A 12874-nucleotide genomic window follows, 5' to 3' on the forward strand; every position below is an offset into this window, starting at 1 on the left:
AGTGCCTTCAAAATGCCTCTTACTTACAGCATATAAACTGGAGCTGTCGTTCTTTGAAATGCATTTGCCACAGCTGAGTTCATTAAACTGTAGCCTTTCTGTAAACTTTGTTGGAAGTTTTTGTTCTGGCAGTTGCAAAAGCCCATTGTTTCCTTAGGAGTAAGAAGATGCAGAATATATACTGCAGCCCTAGCGCTATGGCCTGCTGTCTGAGGGCTCAGAAGAACTAGCCCAGATCTGGCCTATGTAATGCTGTTTGTAATGAGAAATCTAAACAGGGAATGGCAGTGAGGCATGACAGGAATGTGTTTCCATTGGAGAAGTCAGTGTAGAGAAAAGTATAAGCAAAGCCATGTCCAGAAGGCCTTTTCAGCTGGCCAAGACGGAAGACTAATGTTATTGTACATTGGCTGTCACCCTGCCAGCCCTCCCTCACTGATTTGTTTTCTCTTATACTCTCTCTCCCTTTCTTCCCCCCCCCCACCTCTGTGCTGACTGTTTGCTCAGGTGGACAGTGACACCATTTGGAATGAGCTGCATTCGTCCGGTGCTGCACGCATGGCTGTTGGTTGTGTCATCGAATTGGCTTCCAAAGTGGCCTCAGGAGAACTGAAGGTGAGGTCTGGGTTGCATTGTGTGTGGGAAAACGAGGGAAGAAGCTGAAAGCAATGTTGTTGTTCTGGGGTTGAAGGAAGGGGAGTGAAGAAAGGCGAATGGGGAAAATTGTGGGTCACAAAGGTGTGGTAATCTAAATAGCCTTCTCTGGTAGTCAGGAGATGGTTTATTGCTCTCAGAAGCCTTTGAGTTGACCAGAAACAGTGTTCTGTCACTACAATACTAGGGTATTGTTGAAGTTATTTTAATCTAGAGATTAAGGTACCTGTTGTCTGTGTTAAAATGATAGAGAGGGCATAAAGATTTAGTGTGCTGTTCAAAAATCCCCCTTTGAGGTGATTTTGTTATTGAGTTGTAAGGAGAGCCTCAACATGCCACCCAAAGGGAAGAAAAGCAAATAACGGACCTGTGGGCTTTGAAGAAAGAATGGGATTGTTGATTAGAAGGGAAATGGTGCACAGTATGCTTTTCCAGGAAAAAATCTGAAACTCTGAGTACTTCTCTCTTCCCTCCTTTTTTGACTTTCGTCTCTACATGAGTTGAAAAAGAATGATGTACAAACCCCAAATAATCTCCAATCTAAACAATGTATAAAATCTACATCCTTGAAAAGTTTTGACATTTTATTTGATATTTTAACAGCCCCATTGAAAGGTAGGCCACGTCCAGCCTTGAATGCTCAACTACCCAATAAGCATTGCTGGAGCTACCATATTCACAAAAATGCGAGTTAACTTTTTAGACCAAACAGCAGTGGGTTTCAACCAAAGAGCAAAGCAGAAATACGGAGTTCAGATATGACAACCAATGTTATGTTCAACTTTAATTTTAATAGAAATCAAAGAATAGGTATGCAACTGTCTGCTGAATCTTCACAGTTTAATTTTAATTTAAAAAATAATCATTTCTTATGCTGAAAGTTTCAATCTCTTCTTCCCCATCACTGGTGGACTTTATCGGTGGGTGCCTTTTGTATGTAGAGTACAGGAAGCTTAATGGGAGGGGATTTTTAATTTTACCACTGGCTAAAAGATGATTTCAAATGTATTTCAAAATCCATACAGATCTATTCTTTATCTGGTGACTTTTTAAGTACCACATCCCTAACCTGCCTTCTTAACAAATACAACACTGGTAACAAGCAAGCCAATAGTCTTGCTATTGCTCCTGAGCAATGGCTGGTGACAGCTATATTTTCAGAGAAGGGACAAGAAGGCTGATGGAAGGAGCCTGGCTTACCTTCCCCCCCCCCCCTTCTCAGAATGGTGATGAATATTTTAAGGCAGAAACTAGAAACCTAAAACACCATCCTGCACCTCTTCCTCATTCCTAATAATGCAAACCGTGTGATATGCTATAACTATGCTGTTCGTTTCTGTGCCCCACAAGCAGCAGCCAATGAAGAATGGGAGAATTTACATCACGGTGATGTGACATCACATATTTTATATTAATAGAAATTACCAGGGGAGAGAGAAGGAAGAGATGAAGGGCTCCTGTTTTCGGCAGCTGCCACACATCTGCTGTAACATCTGGTTCTGATGTAAAATTCAGACCCTGATATTTTAAATGTGATTCAAAATTCTCCTTAAATCAAACACATTTGTACTTAAGATGCAATTGAAATCCTGTATGCAGAGATCTGTTAGAACTCCTGTATACTGTGACTGAGAACAAGTTCAGTTGAGAGGATAGAAAATGGGACCTGGGAAACCTCCTGGTGATGTGGTAGACTTGGACACCATCCATTGAAACCTGAACTGTATTAAACACTGTTTACTTAAATCCCAGCAATTTCAGCGTGACAGGCATACCTAAATTTTTCTGCATTTTGCCTGTTCTGGCCCTGAGCGAGTCACAACTCACTCATCTTCAGTTCCCCATCTCTCTATAAAATATAAAAAACAAGCAAATACACACACACACATACATACATATATATCTCATAGCATTGTTGTAACTATAATAAATTTTGTTAAACAATGACTCAGTATTTCATCCCTTCATTAAAGTCAACTTTAATGTAAGCTTTTCAAAATGGTGGCCACTTAAGGACAGTGGTTTGATCCTATGTATGTTTTCTACAAATGGAAACAAAGTGAATTTTGACAACTTTCCTCTCCTGTAGCAGCTCTCCATGCCCCTCAAATTCTCTCCTCATTGGTCAGTTGACCCCCTTAGAGCACTGCGAGGGCTAAATGGTAGTCCGTAGTTAGAAAAGGGGATTATTAAAAATAGTCCCCTCTTCCACATATGGAAAATGAAGGTATGATTCAAGCTATATTTGTGCAAGACACACCACACAAGGAAAGAGCATGTTTTTTTTTACATGTTGATAGTTGCAGATTCAGTTGTTAATATCTCCTAATAAGGAGCTTTGGGTAACAGCAATCGGAAAAGACTTTTCTGGACCTATTACTATGAAGACAAGCAGTGTGGTGACTGTTTAGCAATGCAGACAACTGAGTATTACTAACTACATACTATGGCCACCATTGTCATATTTTACACTAGGGGCCAAGCCTGTTGCATTCAGGAATACAATGGGTGCTAGATTGGGGGGGGGGGTGGAAGAACTCTGTAGATGGCCTCTCCCTCCCCCCAGGACCTGAAAAGGCTGCAGGCTTGAGGGCCCCAGAAAGAAAACTCATTGCAAGGGAAGCTCTCATGCAGCAGGAAGCAGCAGGAATCTACAGCCTCTGAGCCTTGGAGGGAAGTAAAAGGAGGAGGGGTGGTCAGGGGTGGGGGATGGGAGGTGACTGGCTGGCTCCTGGACAGACAGGCAAACTGGTTGGAGGAGGAGACACTCAGGGGTGTTAAGCACTGAGTAGTACTTAAGCCATGAGACATGCTCCTCCTCCAAGGCCTTCTCAGAAATATATTATGAGGAACAGATTCTTTGTGTTTTTCATGGTTGCAGAAACATGGTAACATTTATCTCCTGGACAATGTTATACAGTACCTAGAAGATTTTAGATATGGATAGGTAAAACAGATTTCTGTTTTCAGGGACTGTATATACAAGCCATACTGCACTCAGTTAAAGCCACTGAGTAGAAAGAAGCAATTATCTATAGGTTGACTTGTACTCTCAAAGTAAAAAAAAAAAAAAAGACTTTTTTCATGTCCATGTTTTCTGTTTTAAAGTATTGCTATGGGGAAGATGAGCCAATTACACTTTCTTATCTTTAAACAATGTAGGCTTCCTTGATATATCAGAATTTAAAAAGGAAGGCTAGATAAGAATAATCAGACATGCTTTATGTGCAGTTCACACAACAAGGATTTGTTGCAAGGTCTTTATGGCTTATCTTTGGATTTATGGCATTTTTCCCATGGTGGATTTACTCTTCATTGTTTATCTCTATATAATGAAGAGCTTAGAACAATCAAATTGTCAATCCATCTTATTTTTCAAAGGCCATTGAAATAGTGGCAATAAAGTAGCAAATGCTACATAGACGTGTATAGTTTCATCCATATTTATTCACAATTTTTTAATGATTTAAAGAATTCTGAGTGAGATGTTTGTCTGGAGTACGAATGGGTAAAAACTGAGAAAATGTGGTTAATTTCAGCTTGCGCCTGGTTTGTGAGTCATGAACTTTTATATGCCAAATGAACCAAATGAACCAGTTCAGTTTCTGAGGTTCATAATGTGGTAAAACGCCCCTCCTTGGTGGGCTAGATACACCTAGATACCCCTGCAAGTTACATACACCAAATGAACAGGGAAACTCATCCTGCCACCCGCTCCTCTACACTCTTTCCTGTGGGTGTCTTCAAGGCTGGAGGATTCTGTCCCCCAGTTGCTTAGAAGTTTGAGCAGAGACATTTTTTTCTGGAAATGTATTCATTCATGAACTGGCATAAACTGCATTCAAGTTCATGAAAAGTTTATGCTGGTAGATCTGCCATGACCTTCAGTCTGTAAACCACAAACTGCCCAAAATTTGACATGAACTTTTGTTCATGAGCCAGTTCATGCCCATCCCTAGTCTGGAGTTGAATGTTGCAGATTAATGTCATCGCCTCAGTGTTAAGGTGCAATACCAAACACTTCACAGTTTGAGCATATAGCATAGTTTGAACATTATAGGTCTAGTAATTATACATCAGAATCACTAGACAGTGAAAAAGCCACAGGCTCATACATTTTCATTCCAAGTGAATGTATTAATATGGGAAACGTTTTGTACAACTTTCTCAAATGTGATAAACACCCATAAAAATGCTATACATCACAAGAGATAAATACTTACAATTTGTAAAAATGATATATGGTAGGCAGTCACCACAGTCCAACTAAAGACCAAACATTTTGGAGCTCTCTGGAACTGGACACAGAGAGTGGGGGGGGGGGAGTTATCGCATCCCTATCTACTCCTTTTTGGGGTCCCACAGGGAGCAGTATTTTCCCACACATTATTTAACACCTTTATGCACCCTTTTGCCCAACTGGTTTGGAGTTATGGGCTGGGTTGTCACCAATATGCGGATGACACTCAGCTTTATCTCCTCATGGATGGCCACCCAGACTCCCCCCTGGATACATTTACGAGATGTTTGGAAGCAGTTGCTGGATGGTTAGAGTAGAGTTGCCTGAAACTCAACCTTTCCAAGACAGAAGTCATGCGGCTGGGCAGAAAGGCAGCTGGGCAAGAAGCACGTTTACCCAGCTTGGCTGGAGTGCAGTTTAACATTGCTCCCTCAGCCAGGAATCTGGGTGTGATCTTGGATGCCTCCCTTTCAATGGGGGCCCAGGTCACATCTGTCGCCCACACAGCACTCTACTATCTTCACCAGGAGAGGCTACTTGCTCTTGGACTGTCTGGCTACAATGATCCATGCAACGGTCCCCTCTATATTAGACTTCTGTAACTCACTCTGTGCAAAACGCAGCTGCTAGGATCCTCACAGGTATGGAGAGTCCATATCCAGCCTGTGCTGAGGCAGCTGCATTGGTTGCCTGTTGTGGCCTGGATAAGATTCAAGGTCTTGATGTTAACCTTTAAGGCTATCTGCAGCTTTGGCCCTGCCTGTCTGAGGGACTGCTTGTTTACTTATGCCCCCCATAGGGTTCTTCGCTCTGAGGGTGCTAATTTGCTTGTCCCTGGCCCCAGGGAAGCACACTTGGTCTCAGCTTGGGCCAGAGCCATTTGAAAGCCAGTTTGGTGTAGTGGTTAGGAGTGTGGACTTCTAATCTGGCATGCCGGGTTCGATTCTGCACTCCCCCACATGCAGCCAGCTGGGTGATCTTTAGCTCACCACGGCACTGATAAAACTGTTCTGACCAAGCAGTGATATCAGGGTTCTCTCAGCCTCACCCACCTCACGGGGTGTCTGTTGTGGAGAGAGGAAGGGGAAGGCGAATGTAAGCCGCTTTGAGCCTCCTTCGGGTAGAGAAAAGCGGCATATAAGAACCAACTCTATTTCTTCTTCTACTACTACTATTTGCTATTTCTTTTATTTTAACCCAAAGACTCTCAACTGAACTTCCAAGCTCAGATACACATTCTTAACATATACTGCTACTTCTCCCTGCTTCTTTATTTGTCTGTTAGTTTTAAATTTTCAGTTTTAATATTCCAGTCATGAATGCTATCCCATCAAGTTTTTGTAATGCTTATTGTCATCTAACTAGGTTTTGAATTTATGTCTTGTTTCCCCACGGGATTTAGTTTAAAACCTTCCTCACCAGGTCTGCAAGGCTCTTTGCAAACACATTTTTTCCTACTCTTGTGAATTGCAAAACTGTCCTGTGAAAGAAGAGCATCTTCATGGTAGCATAAGCCATGGTCCAAAAATCCAAACCTTTCATGACAACACCAGTGATGTAGCCAGTCATTTATTCGCATTATTTTTCTTTCCGTTCTTAAGCCACAGCCATTAACAGGGAGAACTGATAAAAGCACAACCTGCACTCCCGGGTCCTTCACCAGGGTGGTAAGGCAGCCAACATGCTGTCTGAAGCTCTGACCATGAGGCTGGGAGTTCAATTCCAGCAGCCGGCTCAAGGTTGACTCAGCCTTCCATCCTTCCGAGGTCGGTAAAATGAGTACAGCTTGCTGGGGGGTAAAATGGTAATTACTGGGGAATGGCAAACCACCCTGTATTGAGTCTGCCAAAAAAACGCTAGAGGGCATCACCCCAAGGGTCAGACATGACGCGGTGCTTGCACAGGGGATACCTTTACCTTTACCTTTATTAACAAATAAAGGTAACATTCTGAAAACATCATTCTCTCTTCTAGAGCAGTGGTCCCCAACCTGCAGTCCGGGGACCGGGACCGGTCCATGGAACAAGCAGCTCCTCCTCATTCCCCTCCCCAGCTGCTGCCTCGAGGGCTGCCCTGCCACTCTGCCACCGGCTAATCTTTGGTGCTTTCTGGCAGCCGCCATGGCTGGGGCTCCCCCTCAGTGTGGCACTGCACAGCTGCTGCTGGCAGTGCCCCTCCGTGGGTGGCGGGAAGTCAGGGGCACCAGCAGGAAAGGAAATGGAGCAGGGGCTCAGGCAGCGGTGGTGGCGGCAACAGCAAAAGACTACTCCCCCCCTGGGCCTCAGTAAAATTGTCAAGCGTTGAGCGGACTCCAGTGATAAAAAGGTTGGGGACCACAGTTCTAGAGGACATCAAATCCTGTACTGCCTGTGGAACAACTCATCACTCAAGGAAGTAAAGAGTTCATAATAATGTTTGTAGAAACAGTCTTCTTGTTTTTAACTTTTAAAATCACAGCAGAGAATACAAGGCTGTTGTCTGGATTTTGTTTTCAATAAATACTGAAAAAGTCATAAAACTTAAGCCACTCCTTAAAACCATTCCCCCTAAATTAAAATGGTGAGGTCGGGTGGGTTTTTTTCCATCTTCACAACAGAAAATAGTTTTCTTAACCTAAGTGTAATTGAAAGAAGCTTAGTGGATTTCTAACTATGTTGCTAGAGAGCTTTAGTAGCAACTTCAGGGTATAGGTTTCATTGTGGATTCACACAGAATGCTTTTTAATAATCAATCTGTCCATGTAATTTGTCTCCTCTGCATACTTTCAGAAATCCGATATGGTTTCACAGTTTACAACTGACACTACTATTTTACCAATTTAACATAAGGAGAATTATTTAACAGATACGGTGGCTCGGTTTAGACATAATGCAAAACCATAATATATTTTACTTATGGTTAGCTTGTAAAATCAAGATTCAGCTCACATTCAGGCTTGCTTTGACACATGCCTTTGCTCTTTTCACAGAATCTCCCCCCAGAGATCCAGTAGGAATCTTGACTTGCATTGTCTCAAGGGCAGTGCCAGCGAACAAGCCAGGAATAAGCCAGGGTAGTTGTATCTGTACATCATGCAGAGCTAGAGTTAGCTGTGATTAGTAAACCAACATAAACTAGGATTTCAGATCCTGGTTTGACATAGTCTTAATTAAACACAGTTTATACAGTGGCCCACGATTAGATGATGACATTAAACATAGCTAACAAAACATCTAGTATTAACTGAGTCAGTAACTGCATTCAAAAATCCAGAATAATCCCCAGTTTGTTCATTTTGTGAATAAGCCAGAGATTCTTAGTCTCTCTCTTCCTCCTCCCATGAAGTTTCTTCCATTGAACCTTCATTTGCTGATATACCTGAATTCAGGCTCTTTCAAATCCTGGGTTAGAACCCTGATTCATGACAGGAGACAACTCTCAAGTTCCCAATTTGGAAATGACAGCAAGTGGTTGTTAGACTAAAGATTTTCTGATCTTCACATGCATAGGGTTGTGGCTTATTCTTGACATTTGAATGCAGGATATGACAGGACATGCATACAGTCCCATAGAAAAACATGGCATAACTGAACAATTCAGATTCTGGATTTACTTCACCAACAGAGTGCCTGCCCAGATATGCCATATAAATGGGACCCATTAAACATTTTAAACCAATCTCCCAAGTCCCTCCCTCCCATTTTTTGGGAGCATGACTTGAAAACCAGGCAAATTTAAAATTAAAAATGACCCAAACCAGGCAGATTTAAAATGCTGTATCTGTAACTACAATAAACATCTCTTCATTCCATTTGAAATCCCTTGTGAGCTGTTTGGTCCTTTTATTGTTTCTGGCTAGTGGACAAAGTACCAGCTGTGAAACTATAAAACAATACAGCCTACTTGAATCTCAGTTTAAAGGCAGATAGTAAATTATTCCTTGTTGTAAAGGGGGGAAAGACACCTCTACCTGTAAAATCTAAATCTGGGTATTTTCCCTTTGAATGAAGCAAACTGGACAGAATGATCCATTACAATAGAGCTTTATTCTATTTGTTACGTAAGCACTTTGAGCAGATATTTAGCATGTCACTCCAAATGCTAAGGACCCTGGGGCACAGCGGGCTTAGCCCATGGCAAATGATGAGTGTTCTAATGATATTGCTCTCTTCCCTTCCCATTCTATTCCTATCCTGTGTGATGTGACATCTGTTAACCTTTCCTGGCAGTTTTTTCTTAAGCCTAAAGGAGATCTTGGCTCTTAGTAGAGACAAAAGTGAGCCTTGTAGCCTCTAAAACAGGTAGCTAAATACTGTGTTGTAGCTTGCGAGTTACGTCAAACATATATTAGCACTGGAAACTCATCAGGAATTTTGATAATTTAATTTATCTTTTTAAACCATTCCTGTTTAATCTTATTTTAAATTCCCTACTTTTAATTATTATTCTATTAGAATATGACAAAATGTTGATATAAAGAAACTATATTAGTAAAATTATATAAACTATATACAAACATTTTAGTATAATACCCCATTCTGTCCCTGTGTAACTTATCTTCTTAAATAGTTCAGGTAAGGACCCCATTGTTCTTGGAAAACATCATCAGTTTTTCCATTGACTATCAGTGTCAATTTGGCCATCTTGGCCAAATCCGCCAGTTTTGTCAGCCAGTCCTCTATTGTAGGTAAATCTTGTATCTTCCATTTTCTGGCTATAGCCAGTCTTGCTGCTGTCGTTGCATAAAAGAATAAGGTTCTGGTTTGCGTTGGGAGGCACTGTGGTGGTGTACTTAATAGCATATTTTCAGGAAAACTAAAAGCCCACATTTTCTGTAAATTCCCTACTTTTCAACTATTTTCAAAATGCACAGTGCCTTGTAATTTATCTGAGCCTGCAACAGAAGAACTGAGAAAGAACTTCTTTGGTCTTCAGAAAGAAATATGGCTTAAGATGGAGCATGGTTTTTGAATCCTCTCTTGGCAATGGAAAGAAGCAGTTGAGGCACATGGTGTTAATGTCTCCCCAGCTCTTTGGTGTTCTTGACCAATGTTCATCCTGATCTTTTGGGGCTGCATTGAGGCAATTATTGTTTTATTGTGAACTGAGGACACTGGGAAAGAAAGCCAAGGGCCCTACATAAAAAACATTGCCATGACTGATGATTATTCTTCAACAGGGTACTCCAACTCCTTGATCAAGTACTGGAGGGTTCGGGCTAACAACAGTGGCCAGCTGGAGCCTGTGTGTCTCAGAGGTTCTCATATAGCCCCTGAACTTATTTTGACCCTCTCAGTACATAGTAGAATAGACATGCAACAGGTACATCATGTTAGGCAGTTGTGGCCTGCTCCTTAAAACTCCAAGTTTGCCACTGGAGCCATGCTTGCTTTTCTGTTTTCCTACTAGGAAAAAGAGACTAGCTGCCATATTTGAAAATAGCCACATGGTTATGTCCCATGTCTCCACAATCTAGCTGTTCCTGAGCCACATATTTTATTATGTTGCTTTAAACCCTCTTGAAAGGTTTTTCCCCCACAAGGCAGCACCATTGAAATATCTCTGGAGCAGTCTTTAAAATAACAATATTTATCATTCATGTAAGCCTTTCATTGCATAATAGTACTTTATACACATCATGCGCCTGTAATCCGCCTGTAATGTGTACATGCCTCAACAACACTATAGGCCTGTAATCTCTACAACTGCCCTATAAATTGGGACAGAATTATTGTTGTTTCTGTATTTCAGGAAGGGGAGAAGCCAAAGTGAGTGAGGAGCCTAAGGCTGTCTAATGGCAGAAACAAGAGTTGTGCAAGGGACCTCCCAGCCTGTCGCTGAGACTCAGAGCCACTGTGCTATATCAGCTCTCAAAATAAATGTAATAGAAAGGAATTTCTGAGCAAACTCTTAAGGTGCTGTCATAAAATTCCACTAGCTAAGAACGGCAGTTCAGTGGCAATGTGGAGGGAAGAGAGAACTCCCTGATAAGGCCTGGCATTATCTTAAACATCCAGTTGAACTGAACCAAAACAAGCACGGTGTCCCTCCGAATCCCTCCTCAGATGCCCTTTTGGTAGCTGGGGATCATTTGACTGAATTAAAATAGTTTGAAATGAATAGCCTTGGAATCTCAAACTGTAGGCTTTCCTGGGATGGTTTCTTTTGATACGTCAAGTCTGATCAGTATCAAAACAATTTCAGCTGTATCCAGTCATTGTTATCCTGCTGTCTGTTTGCTATTTCAGTGCTACATGAATGAAACATTAAAAAAATTGCTAGTTCAAATAAGCTTCAGTATTATAAAGCCTTCACCACACAGGTCACATGCAGAGAGCAAAAGTCCCAAAATGTCAATCTGACTGAAGGGTTTCCAGAATGTTTTTTTAAAAAGGTGCCTCTCAGTCAGTGATGAATCCCACTAAGAAAAGTTCCTTTTCTACACTCGATTTAAGGTAGCGTAGTTAATATCTGACTGAGGAAGGGATGAGAAGAGGCCCTTCTTGTTCAGCCATTCTGGAAATATAATACGAACCATTAGATATAAGACAGGTGGTTGAGCACATAGACATAGACCATCTTTCTGCCTCAAAACACCTTAAAACTTTTTCTATGTGATTGACAGTGCAATTTTAAGCAGACCTACCCTCTTCTAAACCCATCAAAGCCAATAGATTTACAAGGGCTTGACTCTCCTTAGAACTGCACTGTGAGACCCATGATCCCAGTCTGATTCATAGCCCACTGAAATCGTGGGACAGCAAACCACAAACTTTCAGCATTTCTGAATCTAATCTATGGAGTGACACATGGTGGTTTTCAGACTCTCTGAATCACTGTTCCCCATCTGTCTGTAAAGTATCGTAAACTGTGCAACTGTAGACACTTAGTATATTTCTGACAGCGTGCAGTTTGATCAATAGCTCAGTGATAGAGCGGGATGTAATAATGATATTGTTTCAGTTATTAAAAGGCTTGAATTTAATAGTTGTCTGGATAGAATATTTAAGTGCAGGTAAATGAGTGGGGTTTTATTTATTTTATGTTAGCATTTAGCGGTTGCCCCTCTCCAGATGGTCTCAGAGCAATTTACAACAATGTAAGGATTAAAAACCCACACAATGAAATTTTCAAAATTTAAAATTTATCAATCTAAATTTTTAAAAAATTGAAAACTAAAAAGTTAACATTGCTCCGTAAAGCCTTCCCCTATTGCATCTGGAGCTTAAGAAGATAGTATACTGGTGTGAATGGAGGGAGTGTGAAATGGAGTGTGAAATGGAATGAGTCAGAGTTGGCTTTCAGATAGTAATGGTGGTCCTGGCCTCAACCAAATGCCTGGTGGAAAAGCGCCATTTTACAGGCCCTTTGGAATGTAATGTTAATGTTAATTTATATTGGGTTTTTTCACATTTCCATTGGATTTTAATGGGTTCAACTGCGAAAGTACAAGCTGAATGTCTAGAACTGGATGACTTCGTTTTTTTAAAGGGGAGTTTTAGCTTATTTGGGGTTATTTTATTTTTATTGTAACCCGCCATGAGCCAGCATACCAAGATTGGCAGCGAATAAATCCAGTAAATGAATGATAGATAGATAGATAGATAGATAGATAGATAGATAGATAGATAGATAGATAGATAGATAGATAGATAGATAGATAGATAGATAGATAGATAGATAGATAGAACACTTCATCTGGTATTAGGGATAAAAGGAAAATTCCTTGCTGGGTCTGGAGAGGGGACTGCAACTATGAAAGTTAAAAATAATAGAATTTTCTTTGCAGGTGTATTTATTTATATTATAATAACTATTATTTTTTAAGAATTTGTACTCTGCCTTTCCAAAATTTTCTTGAAGAACCTGTTTTTTCCCCAGTTGTTTTTAACAATGATGGTTCTTTACTTGTAATTTTTTTTTGAAAATCTGAAAATTTTGTGTAGCCTCTGGGAACCCTGGAGAACATGTTGCAAAGCAGCTAGAAGTGGATCACCTTAA

At 40.9% G+C, this 12874-nt stretch overlaps 1 protein-coding gene across 8 annotated transcripts in view; it reads left to right on the forward strand.

Moving 5' to 3' along the window:
• Positions 1-12874, forward strand: part of HDAC9 (histone deacetylase 9) — a 470793-nt gene that overhangs the window by 350348 nt on the left and 107571 nt on the right. For all 8 annotated transcript variants that reach the window (XM_077302512.1, XM_077302513.1, XM_077302515.1 and 5 more), the window contains one exon: positions 508-615. In XM_077302512.1, the coding sequence (XP_077158627.1) occupies positions 508-615 (108 nt within the window). The remainder of the gene's footprint in view (positions 1-507; positions 616-12874) is intronic.

Source organism: Paroedura picta, chromosome 11, assembly GCF_049243985.1.
Source record: "Paroedura picta isolate Pp20150507F chromosome 11, Ppicta_v3.0, whole genome shotgun sequence".
NCBI lineage: Eukaryota > Metazoa > Chordata > Lepidosauria > Squamata > Gekkonidae > Paroedura > Paroedura picta.